The sequence below is a fragment of the Erithacus rubecula genome, assembly GCF_903797595.1.
Source record: "Erithacus rubecula genome assembly, contig: scaffold_115_arrow_ctg1, whole genome shotgun sequence".
Lineage (NCBI taxonomy): Eukaryota > Metazoa > Chordata > Aves > Passeriformes > Muscicapidae > Erithacus > Erithacus rubecula.
Window position 1 is genome coordinate 161,586 of NW_027636246.1, and position 21,920 is coordinate 183,505.

The 21,920-nt window shown below is 49.5% G+C and overlaps 2 protein-coding genes across 2 annotated transcripts in view; one reads left to right on the forward strand and one right to left on the reverse strand.

The window, feature by feature from the left end:
- Window positions 1-14,695, forward strand: part of LOC306815331 (olfactory receptor 14A16-like) — a gene marked incomplete at its 3' end in the record, with an annotated part of 115,577 nt that extends 100,882 nt beyond the window's left edge. Inside the window, exon 2 of the mRNA XM_079331913.1 lies at window positions 13,740-14,695. Within this exon, the coding sequence (XP_079188039.1) occupies window positions 13,740-14,695 (956 nt within the window). The remainder of the gene's footprint in view (window positions 1-13,739) is intronic.
- The window catches only part of LOC306815332 (olfactory receptor 14A16-like), a gene marked incomplete at its 3' end in the record, with an annotated part of 252,560 nt that overhangs the window by 7,276 nt on the left and 223,364 nt on the right, over window positions 1-21,920 (reverse strand). The gene's annotated exons all lie outside the window — the stretch shown is intronic.

Below are 21,920 nucleotides of genomic sequence, written 5' to 3' on the forward strand. Positions count from 1 at the left end.
CTTGACCCTGGGGGTTTTTGGAAAAACTTATCAGGGGCAGCATTCCAGCTATGCCATGGGCTGGTCTGGCCACTCTGGGGGGAGGGGGAAGCAGGCAGGATCTCAGCAGCTGATGGCACTGTCTAAGAATACTCCTTTCCCCAAGTTACTCAACATTTAAAAAAGGACAGAAAAAGAAGAAATAGAAAACACAGAAAGACAAAAAAAGGTACAGAGATGCACACTCTTGGATTCCAGTACTGTTCAGACAGAAATTCCAAGAGGAAGTAGGGTCAAGATGTGCTCTTGCCTAGTGGTCTGCCTTAAATTCTTCTTGGTCTTCCTGGGTCCTTCCCCCAGGTAGAACTTTTGGTCATTTGGTCACTCAGGAACTGGGCTGGGGCTCCAGGGATGAATGTGGAACATTGCCTTTGGTGTGACACAGACCACAGGAGCAGGCAGGGACTTGGACTGAGCACGTGTTCCGTGTTTTTTTAAGCCCCTGGGCCTTCATGGGTCTCCCCCCATATGGGTATTGTGATTGCTGGAGCAATCAGAGCCTGGGTCAGCACCAGCCCACTGTGTGACTAACTGACAGCTCATGCCAAGGTGCCTGGGACACTGATCTCATCCAGCCTCTGACAGCGACCATGGTGACACTGCAGAACCTCATAGAACCGTGGGTCAGTTGTGACAAGGACAGCAGCAGATCCAAGGACACCATGGAGACACCACAGAGCCTCATGGAACTAGAGACCATTGTGACATTCTTGTGCCTCATGGATTCAGGGGGACCATTGTGACTCCAGACCCCTAGGGAACCAACAGTCAAGGAAGCTCTGGGGCTCATAGAAACAAGGAGCCATTGTGTAACTGAAACAGGGAAAATTAAAATTAAAATTAATGAGTTAAGGGTAAAAACACAGGAGGATGCTTTAACTAGAAGGGGACTAACAAGATTCTCTGAGTGCTTAACATTCACTCTCTTTGCAAGAACAGGAGGACAGAGCAAGGCTTCAAGATAAGATAGAGGGCCAAGAAGGTGCAAGCAGGATGGAAGAGAGAGGCCCCTTCCAGACAAGGGGGATTCCTTAGACCCCTGAGCCAACAAAAACTGGTATTAAGGTCTGGAAAGGAACCTAAGACTAATATGCAAAGAAGGTGAGGTTAAAAGTTCAAAACTGAGAGGAAGACTGCTTACTTCATCCCAGACAGCCACCAGAACAACAAACAAGGAGGAGTGTGAAGTCACCAAGTGCCGTGGAGCTAATTTTAATACGAAGCAGGGACGGGGGGGTTAGGAAATGAGTATGTATTAGGTGCATTGTGCAATCCTAATTTATAGAGAATAAAAAGAGAGGCGCAGGTCATCAAAGGTGTGCATGTTTTTGGAGAAGCTGTCCCCCATGCACCTCAGTGCTGAATAAAATACATACCTATAACTTACTTTGTGGGTTATAAAGTTTTTCTGTGCATCAATTTGGGTGACCCTGCTGCTCCCCTGAGATTTCGGGGTGCCCTCTTAGCCCACCTCAGAGCTGGAGCCGGTGCAGAATGCCACCTGCACCGACCACACAGACCAAAGCACCTGGGTGTACCTGCGCTGCATCATCTCCTGAGGTAACTCAGGGCTCCCTCCCACCTCTGGGGCCCTTGCCTCGAGTTTTGGGGTAACCCTGAATGTTCAGTTGCCCCCTGACAGCCCCCCCAGCATGGAGGGTCATCTGTGTCCACGTTGACTGAATGGATGCAACAGTGACCATTATATTTTCCAGCCCATCCAGTAGAGTCGCGACACTTGGGTGCTCCAAACATCACCTGGACATCCCCAAAAATCACCTGGATACACCTGGGTAGCCCCCAGTGTATCCTGGATCACGGCAAAAATTACCTGGATACACCTGGGTACTTCTTGGATAACTGGATCAACCAAAACCCCTAGGGTCCCCCAAAACTTGTGTCCCAAAACTCCTCATTGCTTTGACTGGGTGGACCTGGTGTCCCGTAGTTCGCATTGACTTCAATAGCTAAACCCAGTGCCCCAAAAATTTTGTTGCTAAAAATCTCGATTTTGGCTTCAGAATTCTCAGAATTTGGACTGAAAATGGAGATTTTTGGGCTTACCTGGAGGCACAGCTCCAGCACAAGTTGCAAGTGTGGGATCAGGGATTCAGAACTGGCTTCCAGGAATTCATCCAGGACTTCCACAGACCCAGCATCATGATCCTGGAAGGGAAATTTCTGGAATTGAGCCCAACATTTCCCTCAGATTTACCCAAGGTGTCTCATTTTAGCACCAAAGTTCCACAAAAGTCCTGTTGAATTTAATGCATAGGCTGGGTGTCCCTAAATCCACTGAGACTTAAACAGGGTAGACCTGCTGTCTCTAAATCCCTATTGATTTCTTCTGGGTAGACATGGTATCTTGGAATTCCTATTGATTTCAATTGGCAGGCTTGATATCCAAAATATGCCTGTCAGAACATCATTAAAACAAAAGATGAGCAACTCAGAGACATTGTAAAAGACAGTTTATTGCTTTATTGCATCAGTCTCATAGAAGGGTGAGACGTTAAAAGTGTTACACCGAATGCCATAATATCAGAAGCCATCTCATTCTCAGTTACAATTCCTTACATTAGTTTTTTAGCCAATCACATATTTCTATGAACTTTGCTAATGCCTTTTATCACCAATCATAAATTGCTTTGCTTCCCACACTTTTGCTGCCATGTGCATTTTTCAACCAATCATATAACACTTTACAAATTTGTAATGATACATCTTAAACTTCTAACTAACTAACCAACTAACTAATTAACACCACCCTGTCACCCAGACCATGGCACTCAGTGCCACATCCATTCTATGCTGAAACTCTTCCTGGAACAGTGACTCATCCACCTCCCTGGGAAGCCCATTCAAATGCCCAATCACCTTCTTTGTGAAGAATATTTATTAATGTCCAGCCTGAACCTTCTTTGGTGCAGCTTTAAGGCTGTATCCTCTTGTCCTGTGACTGTTCCCTGGGGAAAGAGCCCAACTCCACCTGGCTGCACCCTCCTGTCAGGGAGTTGTAGAGGGTGATGAGATCTCCTCCGAGTCTCCTCCAGGATAAACATCCCCAGCTCCCTCAGCTACTCCTCACAGGACTTGTGTTCCAGATCCCTCACCAGCCTTGTAGCCCTTCTCTGGACACTCTCCAGCTCCTCCATGTCCTTCCTAAATTGGGGGCCCAGAAGTGGACACAGCACTTGAGGTGCTGCCCAGCCACTGCTGAGCACAGGGGAAGAATCACTGCTCTGAGCCTGCTGGTTGCACTGCTCCTGGTCCACAGGAGTCTGAGGGGTTGGATGAGGGAAATGGTAAGGAGGAGATGGGGATGGGGACAAAGTGTGATTGATTGACCATCATGAAGGGTATTGATTTTCATATCTATTCAGACTGCATTAGAAGGTGCTGGGGGTCAGTATCAGTTGGACAGTTCTGATATCCATCTATAAACAGGAAAAGAACCAGGAGAAATCACTTCTCTCGGCATTGTTTTCAATATATTATATTCACTTGGAATACACTTTTGAAATCTATCCAATTAACCACCAAAGATTTGAAAACTTAAGTTTTCCCCAGGAGCTTTTCTTATGGGTGTTTTTAACAGATGTTTATGAGCCTTTGCCACTGAATTCTGGAACTGAAGAGCTCAAGAAAGAAGAGGCCTCTGGAGTAATAAAATTCAACAGCATCCTCCAAGTGGCTGAGGATCCATCCTCATCAGAGCAGGAATGATGGAACAGAAATAGGAACAGGTGACGCACTGATTGTCCACTGACTGATCACACCTACTGACCTTACCCACTGACCACATCCCACTCACCACCCAAATGACCATACCTCCAATGATCACACCCACTGACCATAACCACTACATACACTCACTGACCACACCCATATCCTAGAAACCAGTGCCAACACCCCACTGACCACACCCACTGACCACCCCAATGACAAATCCCATTGACCACACCCCCCTGACCAACCCAACAACAACCCCTCCGAAAATACTGAGCACACGCAGTCCTGATTATTTCTGCTCACTCCTCTAAGTTATTCGAAATCCCCCTTCTCCAATAGCTCAAACAGCTGGCTGCTTCCTTTTCCTATTTGACCAGGCGGAAATTCCACAAATACATACTTGTATCTCAAATACTGAAAGTTAAACTACAAGGGGAGCCTTATAATTCATTTTTCCAAGCTGGCACCATTCCCAGTCTTTTTCAAAAATATCCGAATTCTCCAGCTTTAAACATTTTTCACTCACTACCTCAAAATGATTGTGAATCTCAGGAGCTCCAGAGCACACTCAGGGCACCTAGGTCTCCTTCTACAAGATATACAATGCCATCTCTTGTTACACCCTCTACAGCAGAGAAGGACCCAACTTGGATGCCACCCTGGTTCCCAATGAAAAATTGTCAGCCCACACAAAAAGCAAGGAGTTACCCCTATTAGTCCTATTGTGGGTTTCTGAAATTATTCTCAACTGGGAGCTGTTCCCAGGAAAAAAACCAAAAATAATTACTTGTTTGACTCTAATACAATCCCCCCAAAAACACCCTCTTTCTCTTCCCTTTCCCACATTGGACAATAGTCCTGTCTTTTCCTTCACCTGGTTGGAGCCCAAACCATCTAGAGAGCCCTTGCCTGGATGGCTTGGCACTTGTGGATCACTCCTGAGATTCGTTGGCCACTTTTAACAATTTAATATAATTGCAATTACAATTTTTAGCACAAGATGGTAGTGTTGTATCACAAATGAACTCTCTTAACTTGTTGCAACTATAACTTTCAACACAAGGTGGTAGTGTTGTCTCAAAACCATACCATAGCCATCAGAATTGTACAAAAATCTCACATCTGATCGCAACCACAACAACAGCTTGCCAAGACAGCAGCAATAAACACGGATTTGCCCAAACTCACCCCCACAATTGCTGGTGGTGCCCTCCAAAGTACGGCAAATCCTTCCACTGGCAATTTAAACACCAGGATTTGCTCAAGCCCACCCTCAGAAGTTGCTAGGGGTGTTCTCTGCAGCAGAGCAGAATCTCTTCACCAGTAACTTAAACAGTTCTTTCTGCAGTACCTTTCAGCCCCCATCGTGCATAGAACATCTTCTATGTCTTACCAATTTGCCCTCTCACCCTGGGTAATTTTAAAATCATAAACATACCATTTTGTCCTTGGCCTGCAGACTTGTCTGTCTCCTGCACTGAAGCAGGCAGGAGTGGAGGTCTCTTGTCCAAGAGGGACTTGGGTTGGTGCACCTGGAGCTGTCACACTCCCATCTGTTTCTGCAGGAAGAGAAGGTCCTGCTGCGGTCACCAAAATGATTAATGAAAGGCAAGGACAAAATACCTTTCAACCAGTTTTGTCTAAATGATATGTTTATTTCAGTGCTGGGAGGACACACAGGATTGCTCCCAAAGGCTTTTAGCCCTCTATATATTCACAAAGGTCATGCATATTCCAAGATGCCTATACATATTTATTACCTGTCACCATCCATTCCCCACTAGGTCTTAAAATTATTTGCCTACTCATTGTGGTTGCGTAGTATTCCCCTGGTATTGGGTCGGTGGTCTTTTAAATGAGTTGGAGGGTTTCAGGAAAGGAAGTAAGGATCATCTACCTGGCTCTAAACTTTTTACCTCTGTCCTGTTACTATGATTACTTGGCCCTTTAATCCCTTCTTCCTGGTCTTTATTAGTTTCAGTGTCAAAATTTATGATGTATGGGTCTCCCCTGGCTGGCTCTGAGTATTTTCTAATGTGTATCAGTTTTTGCTTAAATGCTTCCTTATGTGTATTTTGACTGATTCTGAATGTTAAACAATCAATCTTTATCAACTTCGAATCCCTGTACTAAGATCTATACCTCTATGGGTTACATTCCTAACCTCTAGCTTCTAAACCTTCTGAGATACCCCATAACTTGTTTCCTTGAACACACAATTCTTTGAGCTGTAACAGAATACTATAGTTCAGTGGAATCCTACTTTGGGCCATGGTCACCTGGTTGAGATAGATGGTTTTTTCCCCAGGAAGGAAAACTGAGAAGTCCAAGTGTTTTGGAAGAAGATGAGAGGTGGCCACCCTTGGGCTAAGCCAGCCTGACCTATCTCTCCTGACACCTTTCACTTGGGGGAAATCCTTGGACATAGAGATTTTTGGAGGTGGAATCGCAGGTTTGCTTGTGGGTGCCTGGAATGGAAGAAGAGTTCTTTTAATTAGGAAAGCACAGAGCCCCAGTGTTTCCAAAGGCAGATGAGAGCCAGCCCTCAGGAAGTGAAGGCCAGCCAGATTTGTCAGTCATGGCAGCTTTTGCCTGGGAGCTGTCTTTGGATATAGGGAATTCTGGAGGTGGATTCCCAGTTTTGGCCATGGGTACCAGGAGGACAAGAACAGTTCTTTTCCACAGGAAAGAAAGCACAGAGCCCCAGTGCTTCAGTAGCAGATGAGAAGCGACCCTCAAGATCAAGGAACCATTGTGACACTGTGGGGTCTTGTCAGGCCAAGGGGTGATTTTGTCACTGTGTGGCACCATGGAACCAAGGACTCCATTGTGACACTATAGGCCCCATGGAACTAAGGATTCAAGGAACAGTACAGGACCCCATGGAACCAAAGGTCCATTGTGACCCTGCAGGGCCTCATAGAATCCTGGAGGCCAGGATGACACTTTGGGGCCTCATTGAATCAAGGGACTCTGCAGGGCCTCATGGAACCAAGGAGACCCTTCTGACATTGTGAGTCCCCAGGAAACCAAGGTTCCATTTTGATACTGTGGCACCAAGGAGACCCCTGTGACAGTGCAAGGCCTCATGTAAATAAGGGACTATTGTGACACTGTGGGGCCCAATGGATACAAGGGGCCAGTGTGACAGAGCTGGGCCTCATGGAACCAAGGATCCAATATGACACTACCACTGTGACCCTGCAGTGCCCCATGGATCCAAGGGAACAGGTGACAGATCTGGTTGGCTTGGCCTGACTGGTACAACTGCCCTTGGCATGCCCATTGCCATGCTTTTGTCATGTGCCCTGAAACGCTGGGGCGCTGGGCTTTCCTTAAAAGGGAAAAGAATTGCCCTTCTCATTCAAACATCCACGGTCAAAGTGGGATTCTCCCTTCAAAATTCCCTATATCCAGGGATTGCTCTCAGACAAAAGCTTCCATTATCAACAAGTCTGCCTGCACTTGTCTTCCTGAGAGCTGGCTCTCACCTGCCTTCAAACACTGGGGCTCTGTGCTTTCCTTCCTATAAAGGAACTGAGGGAGCTGTTTACTTTTGGATGGTTCTCAGGAACAAACTCCAGAGCCCATTATATGCAGATGGTTACAGTAACAATTTATTAAGCACGGAGAGGGCGTGGGTATCGAGAAATCCTACTGAGGGCTGTCTGCTACAGCTCAAAGTAGGACAGAAATTGAGAATAGGATAATAGGATAGGAAAAGGATAATATAATGAAGGGAGGGAAGAAGAAAGAAATGAAAAGCAGAGGCTAAGTGTGAGGAGGGGGAGAAGGGAGGGTAAGGGGTTATAGGAAAGAAAGGGAAAGAGGGGGAGGGAGAGTAAGGAAGGAGAAGAGAGTAGAAGAAAGGAGAAAGAGCACGAGAGAGAGGACAAGAGTGTAAGAGAGCAATTTCCCGTTTACAACACTTTAAATCTCTTTCTACTATGAATATTTCAATTTCCTCTAACCAATCTAGTACAAAATACAAATTCTATAGCATTTACATACAGCCTGTAGGAGTTTTTGTATTACCATTTGTCCAAGTTTAGGACAAATTTGGGGAAAAGACCTCAAAAGAAGCCCCCCCCCCTCCCCAATTCGTTCCTTCACCGGGCTCGGAAAGAATTTTCTTTAGTGGAAAGTGGAAAAAACTTATTTATTAACAAAAATACAAAAAGAAACACTTCCCAGCACACACCCAGATGACCAAAAACTTTCACCGAGAGAGTGAGACAAACTCGGCTGATCTTCACTGGGAAGGGCAGCAGAGCTTCTTGGGCAGACTGCCAGAGGTGGTCTCTGAAGTTCAGATGCGTCTCCTCTGGAGCCAGTGCAAATCTTGGGGATGAGGAGAAGGGAGAGAGGGAGAGGGCCAGCCGGGAGCAAGCAAAAGCAAACCGAGGGCAAGCAAAAGCGAATCCAGGGCAAGCAAAAGCAAGAGGGGGGCAGCTAAAGCAGTGGGAGGGGCAGGTAAAGCAGCATCTGTCAGTAAGTCACTGATTGCAATTGAAGTGGCATTACCTTCTTTGCTGAGCCAACATCCCAATTGGTTTAATTGTTTCAGGGCCACTGAAGAACTTAGCTGAGGTAAGTAGATGCTTATGATAATTAATAGTCCAGAATTCCATGGGTGAAAGCCACTATCACAGTTTCTTTCATAATGATATCCTGTGGAGGATCTAATTTTTCTATTTTTCTTTTTGACCACCTCTTTAACACTGGGTGCAGTTATTGTGAGCTGTCCTAGGGCACAAGGGCCACCCTCTATATATGCGTGTAAGCCCTGCCAGGCTCTGTGTCCACAAATGAGCCAAATCCCTTTGGGAGATTGTATTGGAAGTTTACTGAATTTACTTGCATGCAGCTCAGAGTATTTGAGAAGTTTAGTTTGATTACACCAAAAAGTCACATTGCTATAAGCTGTGTGATATAGGGTAACATTTAAATGAGGACTGTGTCCTTCCATGAGATGAAAGATGTAACAGCAGTCCATAGTTACTGAACCTAGGATTTCCAGCTCTTAAAGATCAGATTTCTCAACTTTAGAATTGTCAATATAAGTTCGATACTTTTGACTGGGATCTGAAAGAGCATGAGGATCATGGTATGGCCAGTACCTCTCAAGGGTAACATTATCAAAACATTTTGGGAAAGGTACTCCAACTAAACAGGTTGAAAAGGGTGTTTCAGGACTTGTGTTAGATAGGCAAATGGTATCAGAACCTGCAGGCTTGGCTAAATTAACCCAAATATTTGTCTTTGGTTGACTTACAAGTAAAGCTTGACTACAAAAACTAAAAAGAAAAATAATATGCATTCACATAATCGATACAACTCCATTTTTTTCCTGAGCTGTTTCTGGTAGGTTTCTTTCTCTTGATGATTCTGCACTGCTCAGGTCTGCGTGCTTGCTTCCTGGCTTCTTGCAGGATCACTGGCTGATGTGGGGGCTTCAGGAGGCTTCGATGCACAGTAGGGCTTCACATTCTTTTCTGACATCCATTTGAGTCCTGCATCTGTGGAGATACATGCAAACCTCTTTCCCCATGTTATGAGGTTGTATGGTCCCTCTATTCGTCCTGTTTCTAAGTTTTTCAACAAGTCAAAAAGTGGAGCAAGTTCATCAGCAGTAATTCCTAACACAAGTCTGACCCAGTTATCTCTCCTAAAAGCTGTTGTAGATCCTGTAAAGTGTGAACCTCTGTCCGGATTTGTACTTTCTGAGGCACAATAGATTGTTCTGTCAATTTCCATCCCAAATATTTCCAAGGAGCAGTCTCTTGTATTTTTGATTCAGAGATCACCAGTCCTGCTTTTGTGATTTCAGCAAATACACTATCATGGGTTGTCTCCATTTGTTTCTGCATTGGAGCTGCTATCAATAGGTCATCCATATAATGGATTATGAATGATTGTAGGAATTGCTCACGAACTGGAAATAAGGCATGGGCTGCATAATATTGGCAGATGGTCGGAGAATTTTTCATTCCTTGTGGCAAAACGAGCCAATGGTACCTTTGAAGTGGTTCCTGCAGGTTTGTGCTTTGAACGGAGAAAACAAAGCGAGGTGCATCGTCTGGGTGTAGTGGGATGTTAAAGAAACAGTCCTTTAAATCGATAATAACAAACGGCCAGTCTCTTGGGATCATGGAAAGGTTGGGCAGGCCTGGTTGTAGGGCTCCCATGTCTTCAATCACTGCATTAATTTTTCTGAGGTCATGTAATAATCTCCAGAGGCTTTCTTATGGATTACAAATACAGGTGAGTTCCATGGGCTGGAAGTGGGTGTTATGTGGCCTGTTTGCAGTTATTCAGCCACTAGGTTTTTAAGAACACTCAGCTTATTGTTTGTTAGGGGCCACTGAGCTTCCCAAATGGGGGTGTCTGTTTTCCAGGTTAATTTAAAAAAGCTGAGTGTCTCAGTGGCCCCTATGAAAAATCCAGTTCAATTCTGGCCCCCCACTAAGAAAGCAAATCTCTTCCCCAGACTGTGATGTGTCTTTGCACTACATAGGGACGGACCAATGCCTTTTTCCCGTGTGGTCCTGTAATGCTAATTAAAAGGAATCATTCCTCCTGCACAAACACCCATGGCCAAAATTTATACTTTTCGTCCAAAATTCTTATCTGCAATGGTTTCTCCCAGACAAAAGTTGCCAGGACACACAGGTCTGGCTGGCCTTGTCCTCTGGTGGATGCAGTTCATCAGCCCCTGAAACACTGGTGTTCTGTGGTTTCCTTCCTGTGGAGATCATGGTGACACGGAGAGGCCTTCTAAAATGATGGGACCACTGTGACACTGTGGGGACCCTGTGGCACCAAGGACATCACTGTAGCTCTGCTGGGCTGCATGGTCCCAAGGGGCAGTGTGAAGCAGCAGGGCTTTGTGGAACCAAGAGGTCATTGTTGCATTACAGGGCCTTGTGCAGCCAAAAGGCCGCTGTGATCCTGCAGGGCACTGTGGATCCATGGAGAACATTGTGGCATTGCCAGGCCCCACGGAACCATGGAGACCATTGTGACACTGTGGGGCCTCATGGAGCAAAAAAACCCATTGTGATCCTGCAGGACCTTATAGAAGCAAGGGGCCATTGTGACACTGCAGAAGGAATGAAAACATTTTGACACTCTGGGACATCATGAGCTGAGGGGAGATGGAACAGATCTCATTGGTATTGTCTCCCAGGGGTGACCTGACAGATCCAGCTTATCTTGACATCTTGAGGGCTGCCTCCCTTCTGTCCCTGGAGCACTGGGGCCCTGTGCTTTCCTTCCTATGGAAAAGAACTGGTATTCTCATCCAGGGGCCATGGACAAAACTGGAATTTGGCCACCTAAATTCTATCTATTCAAGCATTGCTCCCAGACAAAAGTAGCCAAAAACAGGGAGGACTGGCTGTCCTTGTTCCTCTGGTGATTTTCTTACACTATGAGCAGAATAGTTTCATTTGAAAACACCTTGCAGAGGACCCAGACATCTCCAGAAATGGGGTTTGGAGGTCTCAAGCAAATGACCACTATATAGGCACAAAGGAGCTCTGTGCTCAATGGAGTAGAGACTGAGGACAGCAGAGGAGAGTCCTGGGAGGGATTGAAGGGCCATTTCAGAGACAGTGGATCATTTTGACATAGTGGAAAACAGACAGAGAAAGAAAGGATTGATGCCAAAAACAGCTGAGGCAGTCCAGACTGAACACATGGTAAAAGGAATTTCTGTCCCAGGGCAGGGCTGTAGTGCAACACATCCCCCAGAAGGAGTCTGGAGCACCCCAAGGCTTTGTGTGTCCAGACAGAGGCAGGCAGGACACAGAGCTGTCAGCAAAGGAAGGGGCCAGCGAGGTGGGGCAGCCGGGGGATGACGACAGCCTGCAGGGACAGAGGCGCAGGGCATGGACACCGTGGCACAGCCTGGGCTGCAGAGGGCACAGGGATGGGCAGCAGCTGAAAGGCCCTGCCAGAGCAAACTGCTGCAGCATTTGGGCCATGGCTGCTGGCCCTGGTCCTGAGGCCAGCAGGGGACAAGTGAGCCTTGCTTTGCTGGGGCCTCATTGCCTCCTTGTCCCTGCTCAGCAGCCTGGCAGGGGCTGCCCCATGGTCCTGCCCAGGGTCTTGCACATCCCCAGAGCCCAGTGCCCCAGGAAGAGCCCTGAGCAATGAGGGAGGGACAGGATCTGCCTTGCCAGGGCCTGGGGCTCAGGCCATGGTCCTTTTGTATTCCTGAAACACTTCCAGGTTTGCTCAGCATCAGAGACATCTTTACTTTCCTAGTTCCTACCTGTCACCAATGCCTCCATTGCTCTGCTCTATCTGGTACCTTGGGGCACTTTCTCAGTCCTGTCTCTCACTGGGACCCATTAAAAGTTCAAGAAACTTTCAAGTTTCAATTTAATTTTGAGTTCCTTAGAGGTTTCTTTGAAAAACACTCTTTCGGGGACTGAATCTAATTAAAAAAATAACAAACTTCTGAGAGAGTCATTAAAGTCTTTGTGTTGTGTCTCTTGGCTCAGAGGGAGATAGTGGCAACCAGGAAAAGCTTCAAAAAGACATTTCTGCTGAGAAGCTGCTCCTCTCCCAGCCCAGCAGGGCTGAGGGTACTGCCTGCAGGCACTGAGGGGACAGGAGCCAGGCACAGACAGGCTGAAGGCAATCAGGACTGGGAAGACATTGAGCTGATACTTCACTTGGGGAAACATCTTCACAGCTCTCAACATGGTGAGTCTGTGGGTGCAGGGCAATGTCCCCTGTGCTCCTGGAGGGATCTCCTGGAGCCAGCACAGCCCACAGCATGGAGGATGTGTCAGGAGGGCTCTCCCAGTTTCTGAGGCACAGGAGGATGATGAGGATGTGCTGCAGGGCAGGGCTACCAAGGACACTGTCAGAGGGACAGGGCAGGATGGCTCCTGCTGCCAGGGATGGCTGCAGGGGCTGAAGCTGGGGTTGCTCAGGGCTGCCCAGGGCTGTCCTGCAGAGTAGCTCCTGCAGCTCTCTGGGCTCTTGGCCGCCCAGGGCATGTGCCACCTGCCAGGGGCAGCTATCAGCCTGTCTGACAGCTCCCCATGGACTGTGGGGAGAAGTTGGAGGTGGAAGGAGCCACCCCCATCAGGGTAGATTCCTCCTGCTGTGCAGATGGTGCTGCATGGCCAGGGCTGCTCTCAGCTTTCTCAAGGGAAGGGAAAGGGGCTGTCAGGTGTGTCTGTGTCAGTGAAACTCCTGCACTGTCTCACTGGGCATCAGCAGATCTGCCTCACATCTCCCTCACAAAGTGCCTCCTCACCCTCCTTTGCCTACAGACAGCAGTAGCAGCACCTTGGCTTGCATCATCTCAGTTTGTCTGAGCTGCCCTGAAGGCCCTGCTGGCAGGGAGATGCCCCTGGGCAGTGCCCTGTGCTGGGAGGGGTGTGCAGGGCAGAGCTGAGCCCCCAGGGCTGGGCTGAGCTCTGGCAGCACTTACAGGGACAAGGCTTGGATAGAGAAGAGAAGCTCCCAGTAGGCACAACTCCAGGCAAGAGACAGCCAGATCAAACCTGTATGCCCTCCATCTTCAGGTGCCTAGGGAAAGAGAGAAGGATTCAGAGAACTTGACTTTGAAACTGGACATTTCAAAGAGTCCTCTTTACTTTTTCAGAATATTTTAAGTTAAGTCAGCCTGAAATAGAGAGAGGTGTAATCACCAAATGCCAGCTGTGTGGGGCACACAGGTGTGACTGCTCTGGGAGTGGGAGTCCTTTTTTCCCACTGGGTTCCCAAATATTCAGACTGAGAAAAATGCTGACAGAGGATTTCTGTCCCTTCAACGAAGGGGGCAATACATTAACAGCAAAAATCACAGCTTAAAAATTTAAACAATTGGAAGTGACATTTCTCCAAAGAAAGAGAAGGATTTCTGAGTAAATTACTGAGAAAAAAAAAACATAGGATTGACTCAGGGAAATCTGTCCCAGTGTATAAATATTTTCTTTCAACAGTCCACAATGTCCAGAGTGAAGAAATGTCCAACAGCAGCTCCATCAGCCACTTCTTCCTGCTGCCACTGGCAGACACGCGGCAGCTGCAGCTCCTGCACTTCTGCCTCTTCCTGGGCATCTCCCTGGCTGCCCTCCTGGCCAACGGCCTCATCATCAGCGCAGTAGCCTGCAGCCACCACCTGCACACCCCCATGTTCTTCTTCCTGCTCAACCTGGCCCTCACTGACCTGGGCTGCATCTGCACCACTGTGCCCAAAGCCATGCACAATTCCCTCTGGGACACCAGGAACATCTCCTATGCAGGATGTGCTACTCAGGTTTTTTTCTTAGTGTTCTTCCTTGGAACAGAGTATTTCCTGCTCACTGTCATGTGCTACGACCGCTACGTGTCCATCTGCAAACCCCTGCACTACGGGACCTTCCTGAGCAGCAGAGCTTGTGCCCACATGGCAGCAGCTGCCTGGGCCAGTGGCTTTCTCCATGCTCTGCTGCACACAGCCAATACATTTTCCTTGCCCCTGTGCCAGGGCAAAGTCCTGGGCCAGTTCTTCTGTGAAATCCCGCACATCCTCAAGCTCTCCTGCTCTAAATCCTATCTCAGGAAACTTGGGTTTCTTACTGTTAGTGTTTGTTTAGGATTTGGCTGTTTTGTGTTCATTGTTTTCTCCTATGTGCAGATCTTCAGGGCTGTGCTGAGGATCCCCTCTGAGCAGGGACAGCACAAAGCCTTTTTAACCTGCCTCCCTCACCTGGCTGTGGTCTCCCTGTTTATCAGCACTGGCACATTTGCTTACCTGAAGCCCCCCTCTGTCTCGTCCCCATCTCTGGATCTAACAATGTCAGTTCTGTATGCGGTGGTGCCTCCAGCCCTGAACCCCCTCATCTACAGCCTGAGGAACTGGGAGCTCAAGAATGCTGTGTGGACACTGATGACTGGCTGCTTTCAGGAACATTAAAGTGCTGGCAAATTCCTGAATATCACTTGTAGTATAAGTCATCTTGGATACTTCTTCTTGATTTGGTTGTGGGGTTATTTTTCCTTTATTTTAGTTTTGTCATATTATCCATTAAAACAGCCACTGTGTGTTCTATTCCTCATTTAATTTCTGTCCATCTTTCCTTTGGACACAAAGTATGTCAATGAAAGGCTGTACTCTTCATGTCTTTAAACAATCTGTAGGATTTCTCTCCCAGCAAAATTTTCACTATAGATACCCCATGTGTTCCCTTCTCTGGAGCTGCAGCAGCAATGTCTGTGTGCAGAGCTGGGGCAGATCAGTGCTGGCACAACAGCTGTGCCCAGCAGCAGCACTTGGTGTTGCCAGTGCTGCTCTCATGTCACTGCCCCGCTGCCCTCCTGCCCCGTGTGTTGCTGCAGGGCCTGAGTGCTCTCAGGGCCGGGCACAGCCCTGGGGGTGGCAGTGCCGGGGCTGCAGCAGGGACAGGCCATGGGCACTGCTGGGGCAGCACTGACACCTCAGGGCAGAGCCTGGGGGCTCCAGGCTCCTTGGCCAGGCTCTCTAAAGAACACTTGGCCAGGCCAATGCTGAGCAGAGAAAACCCCTGTGAGCAGCCCCAGGCTGGCCATGGGCAGGCTGGGGGCAAACAGCATGGCTGGTTTTCTGCAAGGTCCCTGCAAGGGGGAGACCCTGGCAAGGAGAAGCAGAGCAGGGGCTGATCCATCCCCACTGTGCTGGACAGCCCAGGGCAGCGTCCCAGAGCATCCTCATGCAGCTGCCAACAACATCCCCCCTCTGCAGCCCATGCCTCTCCCCCAGCTCACACAGGTGCTGCATCCTTGCAGGCACAGACACGGCAGCACTGGCTCAGGAGCCCCTGTTTGCATTGCACAGAGCAGGCGTCAGCACCCCTGTGGTGCTGCTGTAGGGAGATGGAGCTGAGTGAGCACAAATGCCATCAGCCCCTGGGGCCAGCAAGGGCTGGGGATGGGAGGGAAACCACTCAGGTTTGTTGTGGCCTCTGCAGTCAGCCAGAAAATTTGTTCCCATGAGCTGTGAGTTTTCAGTCCCACTGCTGACTCAGAGCCACAGCTGCCTTTTAGCCACCCCCACAAATCCCTGAGCATTTCCTTCAATTCTCCTTTGCTTTCTTTCCTCATTCCTGATCCATATTTCTGTCTCTTTCCCAATCCTGTCCCCTCCCCTGCAAACAGCTCATCCTGATTTTGCCATTCCTCTATGGCTGCACTTCCCATTTTAGTTCCCGAGTTGTCACCATGGGAATGGCCCTTGGGGAGCAGGATCATCCTACAAGTGCTTCAGGAATTGTCTGGAGGGTTCTGCATTGCATCGTGCTGCTCCCTTGCCAGAGGCACCACAGACCAGGGGGGCACATCTGGGTTGGTGTGTCTGGGTGAGGGGCTCCCTGTTGTGTGCAGTGAAGAGAGGCTGGAGCGGCTCTGCAGGACTGACAGGATGGGCTTTGGGGCTATGTGAAGAGGCTGAGGGACCTGGGCTGCTGGACCTTGTGAAGAGGAGGCCCAGCGCTCATCCTGCAACTCTTCCAGGGGTGGTTTCAGAGAATCACAGAATGAGCCAGGCTGGAAAAGATCTTGGAGATCACAAAATCCAACCTGTGCCCTGACATCACTTTGTCTCTCTGAGCTTCCTCTTCCCAGGAATAACCTACCCTAGCTCTCTCACCCACTCCTTACAGGGCTTGTATTCCAGACCTCTCATCAACTTTTTTGCCCTTCTCGACTCGTTCCAGCCCCTTTCATGTCCTTCCTAATTTGTGGGGCCCAGAACTAGACACAGCATTCGAAATGCATCATCATCAGAGCTGAGCAAAGGGGAAGAATCACTGCCCTGCTCCTGATGCCCACAGCACTGCTGAGCCATGCCAGGTGTCATTGGCCTTCTTGGCCACCTGGGCACTCTGCTGGATCATGTCCTCCTGCTGTCCATCAGTGCCCCCAGGTCCCTATCTGCCTGGCTAATATCCAGCCACTCTGTCCCCAGTCTGTAGCACTGCAGGGTTTGTTGTTTCCACAGTGCAGGACCCAGTTCTCAGCCTTGTTAAACCTCACCTTGTTGGATTTGAGTCCTGGATCCAGCCTGTCCAGATCCCTTTTCAGAGCCCTCCTACCTGCCAGCAGATCCACAATCCCACACCAGCTTTGTGTCAACACAGTTCCAATGTCCTGTAAATTGCCATAATGGTCTCCATGAGTCCATGAGATTTCCTAGTGTCACAATGTCCCTTTTGTTCCATGGGACATCTTGGTATCACAAAGTCCCTTTGATCCTTGTTCCCCACAGTGTCACAGTGGATCCTTGTTTCCATGAGGTCTCACAGTGCACCAATGCTCTCCTTGGTTCCACAATGCCACAATGGCCTCTTGGTCCCAAGAGACACCACAGTGACAAACATGTTTCCTTCATCCCATGAGTCTCTGATGAGCAGCACTTGACCCTTGGTTCCATAGGGCCCTGCAGTGTCACAATGGCCCCATCATTACACGTGGTCCTGCTCTGTCACAATGCTCTGCATGGTCCCACAAGGCCCTGCAGTGTCACAGTGGCCTCTTGGCTCCATGAGGCCTCCGAGTGCCACCATGAATTCCTTGCTGCTGCAGTGTCACAATGAAGCCCTGGTTGTACAAGATCCTTCAGTGTCACGAGGGTCCCTTGGTTCCATGGGGCACCACAGCATCACAATTGTTCCCTTTGTTTTAAGAGTCCTTGCAGTGGAATAAGGGCCCCTTGATTCCATTGGCCCCAGGATCTCACAAGGCTCTCCTTGGTTCCACAGTGTCACAATGGCCCCTTGCTTCCCCAGGGCCTTGCAGTGTCACAATGGTCTCTGTGGTTCCACCTAGACCCAGACTGCCAGCATGGACTCCTTGCTTCCATGTAGCCCCACAGTGTCACAGTGGCCCCTTGGCTCTGTGGTGCCATGTTGTACACAGTGTCACTCTGGTCCTCTCAGTTCCATGAGGCCCTGCAGTGTCACAATGGTCCCTTGCTTCCCCAGGGTCCTGCAATGTCACAGTCATCAGAGAATCACCCAGGCTCGAAAAGACTTGGAGAACATCAAGTCCAACCTGTGACCCAACACCTGCTTGTCACCCAGACCATGGCACTCAGTGCCACATCCAGTCTTTCCTGAAACACTTCCAGGGACAGTAACACACCCACCTCTCTGGGCAGCCCATTCCAATGTCCAATCACCTTTTTTTGTGAAGAATATTTCCCAATGTCCAGCCTACTTGTCCCCTGGTGCAGCTTAATGCTGTGTCCAACTGTTCCGTGACTGTCCACTGAAAAAAAGAGCCCAGCAGCAATCCGGCTGCACCCTCATGTCAGGGAGTTTAAAGGTGTGATGAGGTCTCCCCTGAGCCTCTTTTTCTCTGGGATAAACATCCTCAGCTTCCTCAGCCACACCTCACACCTCACTGTCCTTGTATTCCAGACATTTCAACTTGCACTTCTCTGGACATTCCAGCCCCTCCATGTCCTTCCTAAATTGGGAGGCCCAGAACTGGACAGAGCACTCAAGGTCCTGCCCAGCCAGTGCCAAACATAGAAAAAAAATCACTGTCCTGATCCTAGCGGCCACACCATTCCTGACCCATACGAGTCATGGATGAGGGAAATGCTGGAGAGGGAGTAGGGAAAAAGTGTTATTGATGGTCAGTTTTCAAGGATCTTGATTTCCATATCTATTCAGAAAGTTCTGGGGGTCAATATCAATTGGAGATTGCTGATATCCATCTAGATACAGGAAAGACAAGACAAAGCAGTTCTCTATCTATTTTTTAAAGCATATTATATTCACTTGAAATACACTTGTGAAATCTGTTTAATTAACCACAAAAGAATTGAAAACATAAATTATTCCCAGGGGCTTTTTTTGTTCGGGTGTTATGAAGAAATGTTTATCTGCGTTTGTTGCTGAATTCCTGAACTGAAGAGATCAAGAAAGAAGAGAGCTCTGGACTAGTAAAATTCATCAGCAGACTCCAAGTGGCTGAGGATCCATCCTCATCAGAGCAGCAATGAACAGAAATGGGCACAGCTTTGTGGCTGCCCCAGCTCTGGGATGGGTCCTGGGCTGGAGCAGGAGCAGCTCTGGAGGGCCCCAAGGCCGGGGCTGTTGTGCTGCCCTGGGCAGGTGGGATGGCAGCAGGGGCTGCAGAGCTCTCAGGAGCTCAGGGAGAGGGGAGCAGGGCACACAGGGAGCCTCCTTTTGCCTTGGCCAAGCACCTTGCCCATGGCTGGGGCTGAGTTCTGTCTGAGCTGCAGCTGCTGCTCTGCCCTTGCCAGGGGCTGAGGCCGTGGGGCCACTGCCCAGAGCCCCCTGCCCTGAGCAGAGCTGTGGGGCCAGAGCCAGCTGGGCTGTGCTGGGGAGAGGCCCTTGGTGCTGCACAGAGCTCAGGGCAGCTGGCACAGCTTGCAGGGAGCTGGGCTGGCCTGAGAGAGCCTGGCAGAGAAAGCAGCAGTGTCCATCTCAGCCTGGCTGAGCGTGCAGGGGCAGGACTCAGCCCAGCCCTTGTGGGGCAGGGCCAGCACCTGGGGAAGGGATTGGAAACAGGCAAGTGGCCCAGAGAGGAGGCTGCTCTGTGCCCTTGGTGGCATGCACAGAGCAGGGAGGGGGCCCAGGACATTTGTCAGCACCAGCCTCTGTCCCCAGCCATTGCCAGCTCTGGCTGCTGAGCCCAGGTTTGCCCTGGGCTGAGTTTGGCTGTGGCCCAGCTCCATCCTGCTGTGGGGCTCAGGGCCTGTTCCTGGCCATGGCCAGTCCTGCCCGGCCTCTCCGCTGGCCCAGAGCCCGGCAGAGCCCGGGGCAGGGCTGTCAGTGCAGCCCACAGGTGCCACGGGCTGTGCAGGAGCTGGCAGAGACTGTCCAGCAGGGAGGCCATGGGGCACAGAGCCCCAGGGCTGCTGTGACCCCATGGCACAGGGGCCGTTCCCACCCGCAATGTTCCTGTCCTGGGCTGGGATGCACAGGGGCTGTGCCACCATGGCTGGGGCAGGGGCCTAAAGGGGCCACAGAGCTCCTGCCATGGTTGACAGCAAGGCCAGGCACACACAAGGAATTGCTGTGCATTGCCTGTGCTGGGCAGGGCTGGCTGTGGCAAGAACACAGCTCAGCTGGCCTTGGTGACTGCAGGAAAAGTGAAGAGCCCAAAGAGCCTCCATGGCTCTGTTGGAGAAGGGAAATGCATGGCTACTGGGGAATGGGGAAAGATTGAATTCCAGGAGACACTCATGTGAGGCTTAGGAAGGTTTGAAGAGAATCTTCACAAGCCTCAGAGGGGGATGTTACCTAATAAAACACCATTTCTACCTGGGGAGCACACACAATGCTTGTTCTTCAAAACCCACTGGTCCATGGAACTGCACAATGCCCATTGTGTGAGAAGGACAATTGGAAAGAGACCAGCTGCCGTTGTGCCAACTTTTAGCAGTTTTTGAGCAGTCAGATGTGACTGGCATTACCAGCCACCAGAGACCACCAAAGAGACCCCCAGAACATAGCAACAAATCTGTGAAGTGGATTGAATATATGTTGATGATTTTAGGGAATGGATTATAATTTGTATGTTTATTCTGGGACAATCACTGAACATATAAAAGACAGTCTGTACACAGGAACTTTCTTGTACTCAGCATGCACACCTTTGGGAGGATCTTTTCTCCCATTGTGTCTCTGGCTGAATAAAGAACGCTGTTTCTTACTGCTCCCTTGGTGTTAATCAGTTTATTTTTTTTTTCTGATTTTTTGTAGCAGTGTCACAGTGGCCCCTTGGTTCCGTGAGACCCTGTAATGTCATGATGATCTGCTTGGCTCTGCGGTGTCATAGTTGGACTCCTGCTTACAGGAGTCCTCAAATGTCCCAATGGATCCCTGTTTCCATAAGTTCTCAGTCTGTCACGATATTCTCATCAGTTCAATCAGGCCCCACAGTGTCCCAAAGTTCTGCTTGGCTCTGCAGCTTTAAAATGGCCCTTGGTTCTATAAGGTCATGCAGTGCCTCACTGGCCTTTGCTTATACAAGACCTGGAAGTACCACAATGATCCCCTTGCTTTCAGGAGGCCCTGAAGTGTCAGAATGGCCCTTGGGCTCCTTGAGGCCCCACAATGTCACATTAGACCCTTGTGACCCCTCTGTTGCATTGGTTCCTCAATTCCATGAGCCCTTGCAGTGTCACAATGCTCTCTTTAGTTCCATGAGGCTCTGCTGTGTCACAACAGTCCCTTGTTTCCATGGGGCACCCCAGTGTCACAAGGGTCTCCATGGCTCCAGAGTGTGACAATGGACCCTTGGTTACAGGAAACCTGCAGTGTCACAGTTGACATTTGAGGGCTGGAACCCCTCAGCTCTGGAGCCAGGCTGAGAGAGCCTGGGCACAAGAAGGCTCAGGGAGATGTTAGAGCCCATCCCAGCACCAAAATGGGCTTTGAGAGAGCTGGAAACGACTTCCAACAAAGGCCTGGAGTGACAAGACAAGGGGGGGTGGCCATGAGGTGAAGGAGGGCATGTTTAGATGAGATATTGGGAAGAAATCTTCCCAGTGAGGGTGGTGAGGTCCTGGCACAGGTTACCCAGAGAGGCTGCAAACTCCCTACCTCTGGAGGAGCTCAGGCCATGTTGGATGGAGCAATCTGGTCCAGTGGGAACAGTCCCTGCCCATGGCAGGAGATTGGAACTAGATAATCTTCAGGATTCCAATCCAAGCCATTCTATGATCCTAGATTTGCCCCTCCTGGCCTCATTTAGCAGCAGGTTGATATGTTCCCCTTGCAGCCATTTACTGCAAACACAGTGACTGAATTGACTTTGCCCTGGATGTTGCCTGCAGCCTCCATCAGCTCCAGCTGAGCTTTGGCTTTCCTAAACACATGAACACACACTGAGGTCAGATTTATGAATTCCTTCTCCTGGTCGTTGTGCCGTGGCTCATTCCTGGCATTTGTCCCTGAGGCAGCATAGCCCCCCTGGCCAGCAGAAGCCCCACATCCCCCTCACCAGACCCGGCACAGCACAGGGAGTGTTTTGGGTGGGCAAATGTTCCCCAACAGAGTGTCCACTCCAGTTCTCAGTGTCCCATCCCACCACCCACCCATGCCAGGGATGACAGAGAGCCCTGCTCTGGGGTCTGCCAAGGGCTGGGTGAAGAGACAGCCCAGGCAGGGCTGATGCTGCCCCTACAG